General features: G+C 36.8%; 2 protein-coding genes across 9 annotated transcripts in view; one reads left to right on the forward strand and one right to left on the reverse strand.

The window, feature by feature from the left end:
• LOC124643497 (WD repeat-containing protein 7) overlaps window positions 1-22,149 on the forward strand; it is a 130,718-nt gene that overhangs the window by 70,082 nt on the left and 38,487 nt on the right. The gene's annotated exons all lie outside the window — the stretch shown is intronic.
• LOC124643499 (cuticle protein LPCP-23-like) lies at window positions 10,294-11,323 on the reverse strand. The gene is made up of 2 exons (XM_047182501.1): window positions 11,268-11,323; window positions 10,294-11,134 (listed from the first exon to the last, which is right to left on the reverse strand). Exons 1-2 carry the CDS (start codon window positions 11,277-11,279, stop codon window positions 10,427-10,429), a joined length of 720 nt encoding a protein of 239 aa, XP_047038457.1. The 5' UTR covers window positions 11,280-11,323; the 3' UTR covers window positions 10,294-10,426.

The following is a 22,149-nucleotide window of genomic DNA, read 5'->3' on the forward strand; positions in this document are numbered from 1 at the left end:
AACAGTAGTGGAGCACAAATCCAAAAAAAAAATTCTGTCTGTTTGTCTGTATGTCTGTATGTCTGTATGTCTCTTTGTTTGTACACGCTAATCTTCCGAACTACTGAACGGATTTCAATAATTTTTTCTTTGTTGTATCAGTATTAAGCCTGGTCAACATATAGGCTATAATTTATCTTCGAAACTTGAAGACCTGATGCAGAACTCCAACAGACCAACAAAACTATAAGAGATACAAAAATGGTGCCATGGCAAAAATTGTTTCTTGTGCTGAGCATTTTCTGCTGAAATAATAAATTTGAAGATCTGGAGCACCTGATGTGAAACCCCAAGAGCCCAGCTTCTCTGTACCATATACAGGTATGACGTTTTAGCAAAAGTTATTCAATTTCATAAGCACTTTCTATTGACTTATACAAATTGAAGATCTAAAACACCTGATGTGGAACTCCAGGGGCCCAGCTAGACTATAGCATATAGAGGTATGACTTTTTAGCAAAAGTTGATCAATCTGATAAGCACTCTCTGTTGGCGTATAAAAATCGAAGATCTGGAACACCTGATGTGGAACTTCAAGAGCAATACTACACTTGAAATGTATAGAAATGAATGTTATGAAATAAGTATGGTGAATCAAAAAAAGTAATTGGTTCCTCTTTTAGATAACCCTAAAATAATGGACACGTATTTTTTCTTTTCTCCTTCTCACAAACAAATAATAACGAAGATATAACACGCTTGAATTTTGTGTTAAATCACTGCTTAGTACAAATTTTACATACCTAGATGTGGCGTCACGAGCCCCCACTCTCCGAATTTGTTGTGTTTTATCTCATTATTATTTTTTACTTATGTCTCTTCCGGACCTCGGGACTACAGAGTTCCGAATTTTTGGGAGGCAAACGTAGGGCCGAAACCAAAACGCTGAAGCCCTTTTGAGACAACTTTAATGAAATGGTGACACAAAACCGACGATCGATCCCTTTATACAATATAGAAATGAACCCAAGGACAATCCCCGGTGAACGTCATTAAAAAAAAGACAATCCCCGGTTCTGTGCTATACTATTGCTAACTGTGGATGAAAACTACTTGGGCTATTGTGATGGGATGCTAATGGACTAGGAATGGGGAAACTACGGGAACTATGGCACCTGCCGATGACAATGTATTAGATACATGTAAAAATGGCAGGTGGAAACTCGCCAGCTCACTTACTGGGCCCCCGGGAATCAGTCACTGAATAGCAACATGGGGGACAGTATACTCTCCCTGGAGAACTCAGTATATACAGCCCCGCGGGGTCGCTACTTCCCGTCATCAGCCTCAGATGTCCTGCGGTGCTTATATTTCATTTTATTATTGTCGTTATTATCTCAAGAGCCTTTGTGACAGTTATGTTAGGGTCGACTTCCAGTCACGATGCAAATGAGTACCAGTGTTTGACAAGGAGCGACTGCCTATCTGACCTCCACAACCCGGTTACCCGCTCAACCCAACACTCCTTGGTAAGACTTACTGGCTTCTGACTACCCATAACGACTGCCAAGAATGTTCAATGACAGCCGGAACCTACAGTTTAACATCCCCTCCAAATAACGGTCATTGGTATCCAAAATATACGTAGAAAGTAGGTGCATACGAACTTATAAATAAATATTATGTACAAAGTCATCTGGAATTTGCCTCTGAAGTGTGGAGTCCCATATATGCTGTGCAATCTCAGAGGATTGAGAGTATCCAACGAGCGTTTACCAGACATCTGGCGTATATCTCGTCCGGAATTTCACATAGGGTCCCATACTATCAAAGACTAAATTTCTTTAAAATGAATACTCTCCATAATCGTCGCAAAATTCATGACATTCAATTCTTACACAAACTCATTAATGGAAAGACAGATTGTAGCGAATTAGTTCATCACATTAAACTTGCTGTTCCCACCAGAATACCGCGATACCCAATCACCAAACCATTCCACATTCCATTTTACAGAACCAATGTTGGTAAACGCTCGCCTATGGCACGAATTTGCAGTGAATAACTGCATACGCTTTATTTTCGGCCTTCGTAAATATGATCACGTTTCCTCTTTTCGTTCTCAGCTTAAATGGCTGCCTATTCGTTATAGAAGATCCCTTAGATCTCTCTGTATGCTCTTCTCTATTCTCAACGATCCCTGTGCTCCTGATTATCTTCTAAATTATTTTAAGTTATTGGGCAGTTCTCATAGCCGTAACCTGCGTTCCTCTGAGAATTTGTTGCTCGAAATTCCATGTCACCGCACCGGATTTATGGCTAATTCTTTTGCTGTATCAGCAATTAAACTCTGGAACGCTCTTCCCCTTGACATAAAAAAGGCACCCAGTAAGTATTCCTTCAAGCGTAAAGTTCGCCATCATTATTTAAACTCTACCTAATTGAGTCGTCGTCACTCTTATCGATTTGATATTTTATTTTTATGTATATATATGTATATATATTATTATTATGTATTAAGTATTTATGTATTGTAATATGTTTTTATTCATATCTATTCATGACTTTCTCTTTTTTTTTTTTTGTACTACCTATTTATTTTCTCCCTTTAACCCGATGGTTGACTGGTAGAGAATGCCTTGAGGCATTAAGTCCGCCAATGTACCTATTTTGTACATAAAGTATAAATAAATAAATAAATAAATAAACATAACTCTTTGTGCGGGAGCTCGGACAATTTTGACATTTTCCATGATTCCTATAATAAATTTAAGCGCAATGTAAATGCCTCATATAAATTAAATTTTGCACAAAATTGACCAATTTGAATAGTACCTTGTCATTTACCTCTATCGATTCTTCTTCTTTTTTTTATTATTATTTTTGTTATGCATAGTTTGGTTTAGTTTAATTTAAGTTATTTTTAATTTGAACGTTGTGCGCACCTGTAATTAACATATTTACGCAGGACTTATTACAATTGCAAACTTATATATGTGAAAGTATTTGTAAATAAGTTGTTGGTGTGCCTAAATAAATAAATAAACTTAGAAAAGTTGCATTGACAGGTAATTGCCAGACCTGGAATCAAAGACGCACGCTCATACTTGAGAGATTGGTTCTCTACCCACTAAACCACCACGACTTCCACTAAGTCACCACGACTTTGTCATCTCAGTAATATTTAATGTTTTTTTTACGTAATAATACGTGTAATATTTTTGCCACACACAACTTAGGTAAATACGGACTAATTAGAATCACTACTTTTGTCCCTATGGTCACGTCTATTGCGGTTCAGTTCTCAGCGTTTTATTTAGTCTGCTGTGCTTTTGCCGTTGAAGTAAGTACAAAAATTAAATATATGGAACGTTTCTAATGATTATGCGTATTCCGTTGTTTTCAAGTCAACGGGCCCTTAAAATTCAATATCAGACGATTCAGATCTTTGATTTTGCTGATCCCGTAGTCGCTGGCATAAGGGACAGGATCCGCGTACGAAGTCGCGGGCAGAAGCTAGTCGTAAATAAATTGATATTACTCTCAAATACTGTAATTACCTCTTAATGTCAGCTTCCGTGTGGTTTTGTATAATTTTCACATTTACCTAAATGCGTTGTCATTGCATGCGTAGGAGTTTTTTTAGTATGTAAACACATGGCAATATTTGATTGATTTTTGAAGTTAAGCAGCTTGAAGTTTATTCAGTCGATTTGTGATATTTTTACCCGTTTTCAGCCTTTGTATCTCTGGTTAAACATTTCTAGTCCAGCAGGATTTGTATCCTTACTATACCTATCGAAATTCAGCATTATTGCTTTAGGATTTATAATAATACAACTTAAGCATCGTCAACTAAAGAATCTATTGAGCAGTTTTTGAGCTTTTCACAACTAAACAGAGAGCAAACGTGATCGATCACTTTAATTTAATTTCAGTTTTATGTTTTGGTTTGATTTTGCAAAATTCTACCAAAACTTGCAAAAACTGAACCAAAAAAGTTTAATCTGTATCTTTCTCAAAAACAGCCGACTACCGCAACCTATAAAGAAAACAATAATGTACCAGTTCACATTTCACTTTTATATAGCGGAAGGTTTTAAACTGCAAACCAGCCCATCATGTACGCTCACTTTCTGCCGACCTTGACCTTCAGAACGGGCGGTGACCTTTGACCTTCGAGTTTTGTTAGTGAATCATCTTCATCTTGATTTTGATAGACAGAAGCTCGTTTGTTGTTAATGTAGACTAGTTTATAGAGCGGTTATTCTAGAATTCCTTTTGTTGTCTGTAGGTATTAAAAAGCTGAAGAGTGCCAAAAAATCTTTCAGCTAAGTACATCCGGTTAGACTGGAAACCGACCCCAACATAGTTGGGAAAAAGGCTCGGAGGATGATATTAGATGGCCCCTTTATAGAGGAAAGCTGTAGGGCTACATTTTATCCGTGTTTGCAGAGTAGTGGAGTAGCCTTTTATTTTGAGGATAATTATATATTTATCTTAATTTCAAAATAGGTTTAGTACCTAGAGAATACCAGACTGATGTAGGATGGTAAATTATACTTGTAACTCTCATGTAGGTGTATATATACTAATGGGTGGTTGATACAAATAGCATCTCATTTTATAAAGGTTCTAAAGACATTAGGGCTCGTTACTTAAAAAAAATGGTTGGGAAAATATTATATTTTTTGTATATGAATATCCCGCTGACATAGTGGCCGTAAGCTCAACTGCTGTGCACAGTCTCGGATTCAAATCCTGGGACGGTGTGAAATCGCTTTGTAGGGTTAAAAAAATTCAAACAAAAATCATTCCCGGAGTCTGGAAGTTGACTGTGTTTCACCCCCGAGCCTGTTACGTAATGCCAGCGTCCCCAAATGCTACTCAGTAGCAGTCGTTGTTACAATTCCACGTCATATATGCGTCAGGCAAAAATAACAAAAAAAGGAAGATTTAAAAATAAAAACAGACATGATGACTTCATAATAAATACAGCTATGTTAGATAATATTATTATTTATACAAAGGTTTTTACTCTCGTTTGACCTTGAACTCGGAAGATGAGCGGTTACCGACCCCTAAGAACGATGTTCTTGTGACGTTGACTGTATAAATAAATTGTGTTGAAGCGTGTGTTTGTTTGTAAGGCTTTTAATCCTACTAATATTTATATTTTAGTTGGTTCTTCTTTCACGCAAAACTTGAGAATAAATTTTGATGAGACTCGATGAAAATGACGCGTAAGAAAAGCTAGTCCTGCAATAGTAATTGTTTTTACGTGAAATAATTTGCCTGATATATTTAAAAAAAGCCTTATATATTTTTAAATTCACTCTGTAGGCAATATAATGCAATGTATGTCCATTGTCCACGTTTAAAAAATGTTTTAAAGCCTCGCCAATGTAAATTAGTCCAAAATGTACGCATACCATTTGTAACCTAGTTAGTTTATTTAGTACTAGCCGTTTTCCCGCGGTTTCACCCGCGTCCCGTGGGAGCTACTGCCCGCACCGGGATAAAATATAGCCTATGTTACTCGCAGATAATATAGCTTTCTAATGGTGAAAGAATATTTAAAAATCGGTCCAGTAGTTTTTGAGTTTATCCATTACAACCAAACAAACAAACAAAGTTTTCCTCTTTATAATATTAGTATAGATGATTGTGCGTGGTGTGGTATCCTAAAAGTGTTTCATGTTATGTGTAAATCTTTTATCGGAGATCTTAAATACTTATTTTCTGTACGAGCAACGCCGCGGCATACAGCTAGTGCACACACACACAAGTGATGATGCTCAAAGCTTATTTGTGTGTGTATGATGAGTCAAGATGTATGCTTGTGTGTGTGTATGTGATTGATGGGCGTAAAGCTGTGAAGTAATAATCTGTGTGTGTCTGTTGATGATGATGATTGCTTATGTAATAATGTGGTTAGGATTGTTTTCGATATGTATCTTATGAATGGTAGTATGTGGTTTTAGATTTCCCATGTTATCGAATTTTGTGTGCTTTCTGTAGGTGAATGTGCTTCAGGTATGCCAACGGATATAACAATGTGAAAAGAAGGAATACTGTAAGTTTTGGTTTTGTTCGTCTGTTTTGCATGTTGTGGATAAGAATTAGTGACTAATAAGTCATTATCTTCTTCAAATATTTGCCAAGTTTTCTTCTAATAGATCAATTTTACAATCGTGTTGTTTCTTCCTTAACAATTTGCTCCTGTCGATTTTATCATAGCGTCGCACGTTGTATTCTGCTTGCAGAAACTAAACAGCAAGGCGTTTGTAGCTAATTAAATGAAAATAAATGAAATGCAGCAACATTGCCGTAGGCGCTTAGACTTAATTACAGTCAACATGTTTTCTGTTTTCTTAATTACAATACTAGTTGTTACAGTTTAATTTAGCAGGTCATATTTTGCTTGTCTTGGAACAAAATGGTATCATATAGGTACTATTGGGACCCTATAGTAACATCTATATCAAAACCTTCTTTATTTGTTGGCCGGTTGGATTTGCACGTTCTTGACATATAGATTGGAAAACCATAAGGCGCAAAATGTTCTTCATCAATTTCTGAAGGGACTTTGTTCCGGCTGTCATTAAAACATCTTTGGCGATTGTCACAGGTAAACAGTAGCCAGAAAGTCTTACCAAGTATCATCGGGATGTCCAAGTCACTGGATTGAGGAGGCCAGGAAAAGAGTTTATGCAATGAGAGTAAAAGGTGCAATACCTTGCAGATTATCAAGTAGGTTACTTACGCATTGAGATACATACAGCATCCTAATGACGAGAACTGGTTTATTTGTAACCTTATTCAGAGAAAGTTAAGATAGTCTTGTCACAATTGAACTGTAGTCACTTTGGTTTAGATAAAGGTATTGCAGAAACTTGCCGCCTGTTATCTGAAGTTAAAACCAGATTGATATCCACAAAATCAACATCTGTTGACAACATCTGTTTCCTGATGGAACTACTACAAATAAAAAGTAGTATGTATCGCACTGTATTAAACATTTGAATTGGTTCAGTAGTTTTGGCGTAAAACCAGATGATTGAGTGGCCAACGCCTAAATCACAAATATTTTAATAACTGATATCATATCCCGTTCATTTCGCTCAAGGACCAGGATTCTGGCCTATAACGCTTTCAAATAAACCTGCAATTTGCAGTTAAATGGCCCTTCATTCAAACTAAGGTTTGACATTTAGCCTACCAACTAACAAATGTCAACTAGACCAGTACAGCCAATTCTAACTAAACCAAATCACCCCAGGGGAGAATTGCCCCATAGGAGCAAAAACTAGAACACTCAGAAACACATAGCAAATAGCACCTAATGGTAGGTCCACACTATGTCAACTTCACACATAGCATCATCATCTCCCGAGCCTTTTTCCCAACTATGTTGGGGTCGGCTTCCAGTCTAAGCGAATGCAGCTGAGTACCAGTGGTTTACAAGAAGCGACTGCCTATCTGATCTCCTCAACCCAGTTACCTAGGCAACCCAATTCTTCTTGGTAAGAGTGGTTGTCAGACTTACTGGCTTTTGACTACCTGTAACAACTGCCAAGGATGTTCAATGACATCCGGGACCTACAGCTTAACGTGCCATCCGAAACACAGTCCAAGATTAATTATTAAGCGTTCTTAAAATGACGTGTAAAAGTGATGTAATGTCCAACTTGCAAAATAAACGATTTCATTTCATTTCATTTCAGATATACTTAGAAAGTGCATACAGACTTAGAAAAGTTGCATTGGTACTTGCCTGACCTGGAAACAAACCTTGTGAGAACTCATATCTAAGAAGTTAGTTATTTACCCACTAGGCCACCACGACTTCTTCAAACTCTTCATACAGACTTTTACAGAATTTTGTCTGTGCAACAAATCGTGTATACAAAAGTCTGAGCCAATGATAAGTCCGCACAAAAATCTTCATCCGATCAGACTTGAGATTTTTACTCAAACTTTAAGTTCTTACAGATATTTGTACAAACTTAAATTCTGCATCGTGTGGACCTACCATAATTCCAGTTTGATTGTTGGCGTAACGATTCAAAATGGCGGCTACAATAATATCTAGAATATAGTGAGGTAGAGTCGTAGACTAGACTAGAATGTTAGGTAAAGACGTGATCAGATTGTGTTAGAACCTATTTGGGTGGGACCTTTTTGTTTTTGTGTTCATAAAGTTGTTTTTTTTACTGTTGCGATGTGGTAACAAGACATATATATCGTCGCGATAAGTTGCAGCCATACCTACTAATAAGTTTGGATGTGCTAATTTCGGAACTAGTTAATCGGCAAATTCTTTCAGTGTCAATAGCTCATTTAAAAAAAAAATCATTATATGTATATATCGGGTGTGTCGTTCATAATCACATTAAATGAAATGCGTTAATATACTGGTTAATATATGTCCATTAACACAAAGAAAAAAGAAAAATACGTAAAAAAAAAAATGAATTTTTCAAACAAAGTAAATAGAATAAAAATGTGAGAAAATTAGAACACCATATAAAAGTCAGTCATTACAAACAACTGTAATTCTCCCTTGAAAACTGACAGCTGTAAACTGATCAAAACATTCGATACTCCTAACTTTATCTCTGCTTTACACATGATGTTGTAAATTATAAAAACGAAAAATGACTCCTGTGGCTAAACCACTGAATGGATTAGGTTATTTTTTTTACAATTCGCCATAGAATATCATAAAGTATATGTGATAGAATTTAATGTGATTGTGAACGACACACCCGATATATATATATATATAGACAAGGAAATTAAACGTTAGATATGTGGCATTACATACGCATAGCTTTCTTTTATTCCTTACTAAAATTATAACGAAAGTCTCTGTATGACATTACAAAATTACAGAATCAATAAAAATGAAGTTTTGTACATAGATACTCCTGGAATAACATAGTGTACATATCGGGTAACTGGCAGTAGTTCTCACAGGATACGAGGGGAACCGCGAGAAACAGCTAGTCAACAATAATATCTAAACTTGCATTACACAAGCTACTCTGCACACGTCTCAAGCGACCAGCATTTGCCATTTAGTTTAATTTATAACTATTTAGTTGGCTCACTCGAGTTTCATAACTCAGTAATTGTTGTGAGAAGGAACTCATTTTGTATTGACTCATTTCTCACTTGCTTACTATTATTTGTTATGTTGAGGCATTAAAAATGGTGGCTCGTGGCTAATCAATAGCCACACAAGTCGATCGATCATAAGGTTAATAAGTGGACGGGTGACGATCTGGTCCTTCTCTGGTTGGAAGGCCCATTAAATTGGTGGGTCCCTGATTTGAACATCTTTGGCAGTCGTTACGAGTAGTCAGAAGGCAGGTCAGACAACCAGTCTTATTTAAGGGTTTCGGGTTGCCCAGATAACTGGGTTGAGGAGGTCAGATAGTAATTTACTGCATGATACTTTCATACTGGTTTTCTTATGTTAATTAAGTGGTATAGTGTACGAAAATAATTATTTTTCTGAAGAACTATGACACATAATATTCTCAAAGCCTTTCAAATATTCTATTGTTCTAGTAATTTCCAACAAAGACCGCATTGCTTATTCACATTGTGTCATTACAAACTAGATACCTACTTAATATAAAGTTGACCTAGAATTCAGAAATTTTAAAGCTTGCATTATGAATGTTTCGACCTTGAGTTTATACGAGTTACATTAGAAATATTGACCTTCGAGTATCCTTTGTCCTTACTCCATTTTTTTTCTAATAAAAAACTAACAAATTCTTTAGAACGTAAATAATTAATTTAACACGCCAAAATATAGAAGCGGAAGTCCAAAATATCTGTGTAAATAACCTTGAGTGATTCTAGGTGAATAAGTTATTGTAAAAAACTTGATACTAGTTTAAATTAAGGCGTGGTAACTATAAAAAGTATCGAATAGTTATTATTGACTTTAGCTGTCAGGAAGTCATTGTCTTTCATGTTTTATTACAAAGGTATTTTATTACACATATACTTTAATTTATTAGTGTTGTGCCAAAGTATGTCAAGCTATCGATATTAAGCATTAAAAACACTAATAAATCGAGACATTGAGCTTTATCGTGCTAAGGCCGACGATTTAAAATCTGAACTTGACATTTCGAAACGAATAATAGCAGCGATTATCGAATATTTGTTTTAAATAATCGATGTAACTACCGATTCGTGTTCAACGATATTATTGTTCGAAATCATTCGTGTGTTGTAAATTATGTGTTGCTGAGATGTAGGAAGCAATTATTATGTAAAGGAAACAAAATATTAAAATTACTATTTCATTTATTCACACATCCTCGCCTCTGTTTAGCCTGTATACTTTTTTTTTATATATAATTTATTTACAAAATCCAAAACATTGAGTATTATTTTTTTGGTATCTAAAGTTTATCACAGTTTACCATGCGTGTCCGTGGAGTCCATGAGCGTAGGCGACGGGGGCGGCGTGAGCTACCGCCAGGGGAGCGGCGTGAGCGACGGCCAGGGGAGCGTGCACCACGGGGGCGGGGTGGGTCTGGGACAGCGAGGAGCTGGACACGGAGTGGCTACCACCGTACGCGACAGCGGGGGCGATGCCCACACCGTGACCGGCGTAACCGTGAGCGCCGTAGGCAACAGGGGCAGCGGCAACCAGACCAGCGTGACCATGACCAGCCAGCTGCTTAGCCAGCACGGGGGCAACGCCAGCGGCGGCACCGTCCAACTGAGCCTCAGCGGTCTTCACGGCATCAACGGCTTGCCAAGAGTGGTCCTCAGCGGCGTTGATGGCCTGGCCATGGAGCTCGGAAGCCTGGTCGTGGTATTCGCGGGCGGCGTCGGCGGCGGCACGAACGTGGTCGGAGGCTTCAACGTGCGCGTCGATGGCAGCACCAGCGATGTCTCCGGGGGAGATGGTGGGGAGAGCGGGGCCGTGGGCGACGGCTACCGGGGCATGGGCCACGGCCAACGGGGCGGCGTGAGCCACCGCGTAGGGAGCCGCGTGGGCCACTGCGAGCCCAGCGTGGCCCACTGCAAGCCCACCGTGGCCGACGAGGCCATGGCCGTAGGGTGCTGCCAGCAGGCCGGAGGGCGCGGCTGCGGCGCAGGCGAGGACGGCGGCGACAATCTGCCAAAACAAAACCGATTAAAACATCTATCACAAATTGATAACACGATTCACAACACTAATCACAGACACTGAACCACAGCACTTATTATTAAAATTAAAAAGCACCAAAGAGTTTGTAAGTTGGACCCACCAGAACTCTCATCGTGCACTTCTGTATTAGACTGCTCGAAGGCTACTGACTGCTCTGAATTGGTCGCGGCACGTTTTTATACCATTACCAGTTGCTTGAGCTGTGTACGTAAAAAAAGTAAGTGGTCTGTATTCAAGGGCGGGTAGGGTGTATAGGAAGCGCTATACATTTTTGACTGATAGTTTCGTACCGAGGAAATGGCCAACAACTTTTTAAAATTGGAACGACATGACTTTGACAGTGCATTCGAATTAATTTGAATATTTTTAATATTGGAATTCCGATTTTAATAATAGTCAGATGTTTTACTTTTTTTTTATATGAGCTTGATATTATATTTCGTTTATTTTCAGTCTACCTACAGTATATTACGTTGTAATATTTAGATCCACATTAGCAATAGAATGTAGGTGAACTTTTAGACGACATTTGATATTGAAGTATAATTTGTTAATATTAATTATAATATGCATACATATATAAATATAATTATGATAGATTGCTCTTGTAGATTGCACCTGTGATCAGACACGCAATTTACAAATTAATTTAGAATTGCGACGTACTTATCTATAAAACATATGTTCAGTTAACAAAAAATGGGAGTATTAGATAAGCTTTTCTGGATTTTCTCCAAAAGTTTTAATTCTTATGAAAAAAATAACTAGCTTTTCCCCGGTTTCACTCGCGTCTGTAAGGCACTACTTCTCGCACCCAGATAAAAAGTTGAAGTTTACAGTTGTTTTTGATGTTTACAGTTTATGGTACTGAAAAGTTTCATAAAAATCCGTTCAGTAGTTTTTACGTTAAATTGACAAACATTCATACTTTTTATGACAAACTTTCGCGTTTATAATAATCGTGTGATGAGCCTCAAAAAAGTATGTGTACGCATGATTTACGCTCTACGTGTATGTCTTGATCTAACTATGCTCGTATTTTTTCATATGTTGCCGTGAACATTAATTAACATCATTTTCTCTTAAAATTGGGTCGCTATGTAGAAATATGGTGTACAAAGTACTTTACTCCAAAACTGCTTATGTATATATGTGCTAAAATAGGTTTATACGCATTTTAAAACTTTGCTATGGGGAGTGCGGTCGGTCCGTGGATGGGTGACCATCTTGTTATAACGAGTTCTTCCGTGTTTCGGAAGGATAGGATAGGAAATAAACTATTTGAACATCTTTGGCAGTCGTTAAGGGTAGTCAAGGGTATCAAATTGCCCGGGTTTACGAGATCAGATAGAGGGAATCAGGCCGTTGCCTTATGTGACACACTGGTACACAGTTGCATCCAATTAAACTGAAAGCCAACCCTAACATAGTTGGGAAAAGGCTAGGCAGTTGATATTTGCTGCCTTTATTATACATAAACATACGTACATACATCAGTAAATACATATCTAAGGTAAAGTTCACGGAACCACAGTTTCCTCTCTCTCGGTTGGCTAATATCCTGTAATGCTAGGCTAAAACCGGTTGTTTTAATGTATTTAACTATGCACCTTTATTTACCAATGCTTCGGTTTCGCGTAGTTTGGGTCCTTTGACTCGGATTGGGTAAAAAGGACCAAGTAGCTTGTTCTACTTATATTATAAGTGTTAAGTTTGTAACTCTTTCACGCAAAAACTAGTGAATGAACTTTGATGTAACTTGGCATTTACCTTATATAGCTTGTAAATAAGTATATAAGAACAACATTAGGTTACTTTTTATGTGCCATACCTACCTAAGTAATTTCTCCAAGATTCGTGTGAAACCACAGGCGGCAAAGGTTAATAGACCTTATAAAATTTTCTTTGACCTAACTAAATCGACTCAGAAAAGATATTAATTAGCCACTTTTTTGACACATAAATCAGCAGTTTTATCCCGCCCCAGGGCATTTATTAAAGATAAAATATAGCTTTTCTCAATAAATGATCTATCTAACTCAAAGATTTTTCAAACCAAACCACCGTGAGACAAGCAGTCTTCAAATTAACGCTTAATAATTACTATACCTACCTACATTTTCTTCATAATACGGTGTTTACTTCCTTATAGTAGAAATAACAGTATCATTTGTACGCATCAGCGATGAGCGTCACAGCCGAGCCAATAAAATATGCTAATCATATGTTCTCACCGATGCATAAGTATGCCTTCTTAATGTCGTAGCTTTATTATACATAGATTCTTCGCTTCAATTTTATCTCTTTCTGGATAGATAGAATGTTTGAAATGTCGTTTTCAGTGTAGTAAAAAAAAAATCGAGTCACGAAATACGGCCATTCCTTGAAGTCCCATGGGAACTACTACGCGCATCCGGATAAACCGTAGCTTGTAGCGCGACTGAAATAATTTTTCAAATTGGCCTAGCCAGCGGTCTCTGAGACACTTTGAATTGAATTGAAACAAACAAATCATCAAATTATAACTGTACTATGAGTGTTTAAAAATATCATACAGATAGACTGAACTGAACGAAAAATACAATGAATAAGAATATAATTTCTTTACATGATACGGAGGTTTAAGTTATAAATGATACGCGAAATATTCATGAAACTTTAAAATAGCCTGCTTTAACTTCCTGGCTACAGATTAATAGACCAACATTCGAGGAGGAAATTGATAAGTATTGCTTAAAACTCAACACCATTTTACTGAAACTGTTCTTATATCTGGTTTAGTTTAAATACATATTACTGTTGAAGGGGGATTGAAGAAAACTTAGTGGAAAATAGACCTTTAAATGGCTATATTATAGAATCTATATTTTATTAAGAAAATCTATATTTTAAAAGTCGTACTATTTACATATTACATAGAACGACTGAGCCGATTTGGCTGAAATTTGGTGAGGAGGTAGTCTAGAAAAGAACCGATTTTTTTTTCCCGTCATTGTACCTACGGTTAGTTTCCGTGGGTTACGGATGAAACCGCGGGCTGAAACTAGTACTTAAATATATAAAGAGGTACCTAAACTTTGAGGTAGAGTGTAAATAATTTCTATATCTACAGAACCGTATTTGAAAATGATACCAACTAAAAACCACATTATTTATGAGTATTTTTAGCCACATTTTATCCTGCTCCTGACAGTAGGTACCCCGGGACACGGGTAAAACCGCATAAAACACCTAGTGACCACTTAAAGTGACTCATCGGCAGACATTTTGCATTCATACTATCCATAGACAACACGTGATATGTTTTAATGTAAGCTGGTCAAGGCAATTCGTACATACGGCCTACATATTTTTTGCGTTCTACAAAATTTTTGGAATAATTACTTTCGTCTTGATGTTATATAAATAAGTAATTTGAAGAGTTTGATCTTTGTTACATTGTTTATAAGTGTTTTTAACAAATGGTTATGGCGTTTTTGGTTCATTTATCTATACTTTTATTAATTGCTAAGTAAGTTTTCTTAGCCAGGTAGTCTGAAAACCAGTCTTAGCTAGGGGTATAGGGTTGTCCGGGGTATTCATTAGAAATAGTCTTTATTTCATGTTGAATAATAACATAGAATGAATATGAATTAAGATTAAAAGGTACAGAAAAGTAATATTTAAAAAAATCTCCCTTCTCTCTTGTCTCTCCCTTATCTTTTGTATTTTTGTCTATTTTTGAGCCTACTAGGCTTTCAAAAACTATTATGCCTTTCAAATCTCAAGCTAAATCTAGAGCAATGATATAAGTAGCTGTCATGTTATAATAAAATTAATATTCGAATACTTAATCTAAAAAGAAAGTGAGCTCAGCAAAATATGGATGGGTTCCGTACATTAAATAAAAAATATTATTTTCATGTCATTGTAAAACGACCTTTAGCAATGAGCGTCTTAGGATCGAACTTGGCAAGAATCGTTTGATGAAAACAGGTCCTGTTTTTTTCAAGCAGACGTAAATGATGTCAATAACCATAGAATAACGCACAAGCAATAATAGGGACCACTTTTTTGTATCATTTAGTGCACTGTGTGCAAGCTCACACTTACTAAAGGACCCAAATCCTTGCCAAGTTATATGCCAGCTACTGTACCTTGGCCCTGGTACACTGTGGGCTCCAGAAAGAACATGGTGGGTTTTAGTTTGAGTCTGACACTGACGAGTAAAAAGCTGCATAATTTGCTTACGGAACTCCAACAAGTGCAATACCGATCTATCGATCAAATCATAATTGAAAACAGATCTTTTAATTTACTATTTTTATTTTAATTGTTATCGATGCGAACTTTCTAAAAGTTGAATGAGATCCACTTTTATCAAAGTATTTTTTTTTTTAATAAATTATAAATATGCTATCTTGTCTAAAGAACTCTGAAGAACTGCTCCAAATGGGGCTAGTAGTTTCTGAGATTAGGACATTCAAACAAGCTCTCCAACTTTATGATATTATTAATAAGTATATAAAGTCAAATAATAATGTTATTACACTACTATTTGACTTTATAGTGAAACAAGAAATACGATGACTAACACAAATTGTACGAACTATAGTATATAGCCCGTAGCTGGTAATATGAGTTCGATTCTTACCATACAATGTATGACAGAAGTACCAAATATATCCTTGCTATATCGTAAAATGATGTCCTCTTAGCCGATTATATATATATTCTCATGTAAGGAGATCAGCCAGCTGCGCAGGACATATTGTAGTGCACGAGCATTTGCACAGACACTGGCGCACTCACTATTCCTTCACTCTCATAGCGCGACGGGACGGCAATCCGACACCACCGGAGAGAGATCAGGCGCAGGACCGACATTAACGTGCTCTCCGATGCACGGGTGTATCAATCACCAACTTCCAGACTCCGAGCTGCTTGCGTGAAGTAAATTAAAAGTAACAACACTATAAATGTTTATTTTTATTCAAAACTACCCGTTTTCCCGCGGTTTCACCCGCGTCCCGTGGGAGCTACTGCCCGCACCGGGATAAAATATAGCCTATATTACTCGCAGATAACATAGCTTTCTAATCGTGAAAGAATATTTAAAATCGGTCCAGTAATTTTTGAATTTATCCATTACAAACAAACAAACAAAGTTTTCCTCTTTATAATATTAGTATAGATTAAGCTTATTACACATTATTGCTTTCTTTTCGAATTTCAACCCACGATTTTTCTCTTTAACTTTTAATTGGCAGTGAAAACAGGCATTCATTTGTTTTTAATCCTTCTAAATATTACCTGTGTTGTACCATACAAGTATCTTGTTGGTCCTAGTTGTGCAGTCGAAGGAAACGTGTCATTATCGGTAGCTAGATGTTGTATCTGTCTAACATTATAGGCTCAGTTCTATGCCTACATTTGGAGCTAGATAGATAGATATTCTTTATTAGGTACACCAATTTTACAATTTTGATCCTTAACTAGTTAAAGTAGATGACATAATGGGCGGTCTTATCGCTAAGAGTGATCTCTTCCAGACAACCTTAGGATGGATTGAGAGCTAGCAATGCTAGTATAGTGCGTAGAAATATTGTTATAGTTATTAATAACTAGTCGTTTCACCCGCGTCTCATGGTAACTACAATATAGCCTTTGTTACTCGGGAAGAGTGTAGTTTTCCAACAGTGAAAGAATTTTTCAAATCGATTCAGTAGTTTTGAAGTGTTCTTAATACAAACATACAAAGAAATGTTTTCTCTTTATTATATTAGTATAGGTAGGTACAGATATGTATTGTTAACTTTTCAACTAAAATTAAGAGTCGGCTATGTTATCTATGTGCGACTAAAAGCTACTGCATTTTATAACATTCTTTGGCGTAGTTTTTCCAACAAAAAGTGCCGTGACATTGTAACTTAAACTATCAGTTCAGGGTGACTGGGTTATTCATAGTAAAGTAAATAATCTTTACTTACAGTACACAGATATTTTAAGCCTGAGAAAGGAGACAGACATGTGTTGCTGGGGAGTTTGTTGCGTCACTTCTTCCCAGCAAAAAACACATAGGAAGTGGTGAAGGGCGGGAGTTTTGGGGACTGTCATTTGTTTTTGACGTTCGAAAAGTGCTGATTTATCAGCCTAAAGGGCTTATTACACTTGACTAAATTCAGTCGACTAAATGATTCAATCACTAAATTCAGACAAATGTAATCGCATTTAGGAGGGTAAATTTCATTGATTCATTTAGAAACCTAATTAGACAAACCTAATTAGGCTACTGAATTTAGTCAAGTGTAATAAGCCCTTTACTTAAACAAACGTTTTTGAGTTTGAGTTTCAAATTTTTATCCTGGTGAACATTCACGTTTATAATTATGTTTTTTTCAACAAATTCGCAGTATGCACACAACAAACCGTACTCATGAATCTATCTTTGGGTATATACAGCATCAATGTCCACAATAGTTTTTGAGTATATCACGAAGAAACAGAAAGAAGCGTTTTTGGACTTTCAAAATGAACTAGGTACTTATATAATAGATATGCACCGGTTTCAATCGTTTCCCAAAGGATAGTTCCTGCACCAGGATTTAAAATAACCTATCCCTTCTCAGTCTACGCTAGACAACTTCGTACCTTTTAGAGATGATTTATATTAGGCCGGGGCGTGCCGTGTACGTGGCTCGTACGGGGCACGGATGTGAAACGTTACATACATTTTGTATGAAGCAGTTTATATTACACAGTGCATGATCCGTGGCTCGTCCGGGCCACAAACGACGCTCGTCTTTAGAATTTCGTAAAAGCCCGGACACGGCCCGGCCTAATATAAATCATCCCTAAATTGGTCCAGAAATTTTGGCTTAAAACTGCAGCAGACAGACAAACAGAGTTAAATGCCCATTTACCAAGGATTGTTACCAAGAAGTCATTTAGACCTCAAAATACTTAGGTTTAACTCAATGCGGAAGCTAAAGAACCGGGTTTGGTGCCCGGTTGGGAAAGGCCGGTGATTCATAGGCGTTTATAGTGTTGCTACATTTTATTTATAAGGTTGGCTACACGGAACTTCCATTATAATAAATGAAACGAGAATAGCTTTATTGACAATCAGTCCAAAATGTACGTCAATTGGGAAAATAAATAAATAAATAAAATTTGCTTATTTATTATAAGGCTGAAGAGTTTTTATCCCCTTACTATCCCTTCTTTTATGGGAAATCATCAAATCACCCCTTGCGCTATGGGTGCAGCGTGAGGGAGTGTCAGACTCTTACTGACTAACACCCAACCCACCTCATTATAAAACGCGGTTTAAAAAAGTACCAGCTTTTGTACCACCGTCCTGAACAAAATCAGTGGACTAAAGCTACTAAAGCGGGTACTTCTTAATACCACGTTTTATAATAACGTTGCAGATGTTCCTTCGCAAGCCTTTAGTGTACCAGAGCCGTGGTAACTCGCGCGAACAATCCCGCAGCTTAGCCCATTTATCAAGGCAGGCTTTGGGTACTTTTTATCCATGTGTAGGAAGTTGTTTCTTCGAGAAACGGTTGAAACCGCTGGCTGGAGCTAGAAATCCTACTTCCTACTTATATTATAAATCTGAAAGTTTAGAATGTATGGATGTATGTTTGTTATTCAATCAAGCAAAAACAGCTGGACCGATTTAATTAAAATTGGGTACGTAGATAGGTGATACCCTGGATTAACACATAGGCTACTTATTATCAACACACTACGCGGGCGAAGCCGCTGGCTGAAGCTAGTAAGTTATAAACAAAATGAAATAAACTTGCGCAATCTATTATTACAGAAAACGGTTAGGAGAAGTAAATTAGATAAAATAAAATGTATAAAATTACAATAGCCATTTCATTAGCAGTATTTCGTCATTGAAATCAAAACCTAGAAAATATTTTATCCACAAAAAACTAGTATTTCATAACATAAGTAGAATTTTAAACACTTTCAGATCTGTGTAGTTTTTAACGTACGAAAGAAGCTATAGTCGGCTCTATTTAAATATTTTATCATCTATCTAGAATCTAGACTAATGTTAGGTTCTATTACAACAATTTTTTTTTATGTTCTCTATCTGAAAACTATCAAAAAATCTCATCTAAACAACTTCAAAAAACACAAACAATATAATTTCGCAAACGCATTAAAAAAATAGCAATTCAAATAAAGAACGCACTCAATAAAGAGGTCGAATACTCATGACCATAGATAAGATGACCATAGATAACGCGAAATCGTAATCCGACCTTCTTACACTTAACCATGAAATTACGAAGGTATGTAATAATTCATTGTGCTTTGTTTAATTATGTGGAATCGTGTAAAAATGTCAACTTTTATCTGCTTTAAATTGTAATAGTGTTGTGGCGTGCGAAACTTCGGCGTGGCTCGTGATTCTTGGAGTAGAGTGACCATAGACAAGGATTTTTGTGGGATGTTCCTCTGTCAAAAGTAATTAATTATATTACAAAGAGTATTTTTATTTGTTGTTGTCGGAAATGATTTGAAGAATTCTTTCACTGTCGGGAAGCTATATTATCCCTGAGTAACATTGATTCATAATCTGATCGAGCGAAGTAGTTCCCACGAGATGCGCGCGAGGGGCGTAGCGTCCTCGATAGGCTGATATCCAACACTGACAGTAGTTCCTGAGAACAAAAAAAATCTTCAGCTTTATAAAATACGTAGCTAAAGTAGTAGAAACTTCTATTCTTCTGTATGTACCATGTCTCTGAGAATAAAGATTTTCATTTCTTTAATAACTGTCTATAATTTACTATATTTTTTTTTTGTACCTTACTATATTTTCTTATTCCGAGTCGTCATTCAAAAAATTCATCCATCACTTTCGCATTATAACTACAGAAAATGACAATTTCCTCTCAAATACTTTCATCCTGACTTTTCCCCTATATATTAAAGTCACCCCAACAGACGGACGAACAAGCTTTGTATATATCAACTATCTTACGACTCTCGCAATTATTACTACTGACCCACTCACAAATAACAATTTAATATATACCTTAAAACTACCGCCTTAAAGTCTAATTTCCCTCTGTTAGAACAAAGAGCAATCTTAACAAAGGAATTTGGATTTTAAGATCGAGGATTTAAGGTTGGTTTTTGTATGTGATTTCTAAGTGTATGTGTGTCGCTCTTAGCGTCAATTCTGTTGGGTTAATATCAGGCTATGTGCTTGAGAAGTCATAGTTTGAGAAAGATAAATATACTAATAATGTCGTATGGTATTATTAATCTTGTCATTTTTCATGGGTAGAAATCTTATGGTATTCGGACTGATCGGCTGAAGTTGTAGTAACTAGAACTTTCCTAAAACAAAATGTAGATTATATATCTGGCCATCATCTTCCTAGCCTTTTCAAAATATATTGTATAGCCGGATGCAGCTGTATACCAGTTTGCCACATGGTGCGACTGCCTATCTGATCTCCTTAACTTAGTTACCCAGGCAACCCTTTTTAAGACTGGTTGATAGACTTCCTGGCTTCTGATTACTCATTACGACCTTCAAATGACAGCCTGGACCCTCAAACATGCCTCTCGAAACACGGAGGAACTTTTGGCAAAATGGTCACCCATCCACACAAGCGTTGCTTAACATCAAGATCTATCGACCCGTGCGGCTGTTACCTACGTACCCACGAGCTCTAAATAACCTCTAACATGATAACAAGTCCTTGTACACACAATGTTATGATCAAAACATAATTACTTACGAAATACCCACCATGGTCTCTTACAATGTACTATCAACCAATGAAATGTACACAATTGTATAATAATCTGATGCAATGTTAAAATGGCTTATTTTTGTCTGGACAATAGTCAAAAGAGTCATACGCCTTAATTTTTGAGTCTGTAATTTGTGCAAGGCCTTCACGAGCCTTTTCATTTGTTCTACTGCAAGACACATGCTTCTTCTCATACAGGGTAGGAATGGGCGTTAATCACCACATACGCTCAAGGATACAGACAGGATTTCAGACTTTAAAGTCCAGGTTTTCTTAACGTGTTTTTCTCCCCCTTTACTCAGCCATTACAAATTCATATAACGTACAAAGTCAGTCTTCGTAACTTAGAACAATTGCATTAGTGCTTGCCTGACCTGGAGCCGAATCACACTCATACTTAAGAAGCTAGTGGTTTAACCACTACACCGCGACGACATATATGGCCGTTGAACACTTGTCTAAAATAAATGTGGCTGCAAAACGGACCTTATTTCAACGACATAACCTGCCTTTTTTTTAACAAGTGTTCAACAGATGTTTAAAAGTTTTTGCGGTACGACGATTAGTTTTTTCACAATCAGGTTAGCAGACAAACAAATTGGCAAACAGATACTTTAGTATAGAACTAGTCTAGCCTTTATTTATTTATTTAAATCAGGCATCTAAGGCTCATAGAAAATACTATAGTTTCATAAATATTATAACACTAAATCACACACATATTTACCCGCCATGATGGGGTCTGCTTCCAGTCTAACTTAAGTCTGACAAAAGATGTTAAAATGACAGCCGGGGCCCACCAATTTATCGTATCAAACACGGAGGAATTTGTCATGACAAGCTGGTCACATATTCACGGACCGACCGCACCAAATGTTGCTTAACCTCAGAATCGATCGAGCTGCGTGGTTTTGGCTTAGCCGTGGCTAAGTTGCAAGCTCGTTGTTACTCTGTGCTGAAAGCACTAGAACTTAATAAGCATAAATAAAACAGTTGAATTCCAATGCAATCGACAATAAGTATTAACTGTATCATTCAATTCGACAATGATAAACGATAATAAGGTTACAATCGATTTTGTAATAGATTAATCAATCTCTCGAGTACATGTAACAATTTAAAATAATGAAATTGAAAGTCTTGTTAGATCTATTGATTGTCTGTGGTTACGATGACCATAGATGGCTCGAACCAATTTCGATAGGACCC

Source organism: Helicoverpa zea, chromosome 27, assembly GCF_022581195.2.
Source record: "Helicoverpa zea isolate HzStark_Cry1AcR chromosome 27, ilHelZeax1.1, whole genome shotgun sequence".
Lineage (NCBI taxonomy): Eukaryota > Metazoa > Arthropoda > Insecta > Lepidoptera > Noctuidae > Helicoverpa > Helicoverpa zea.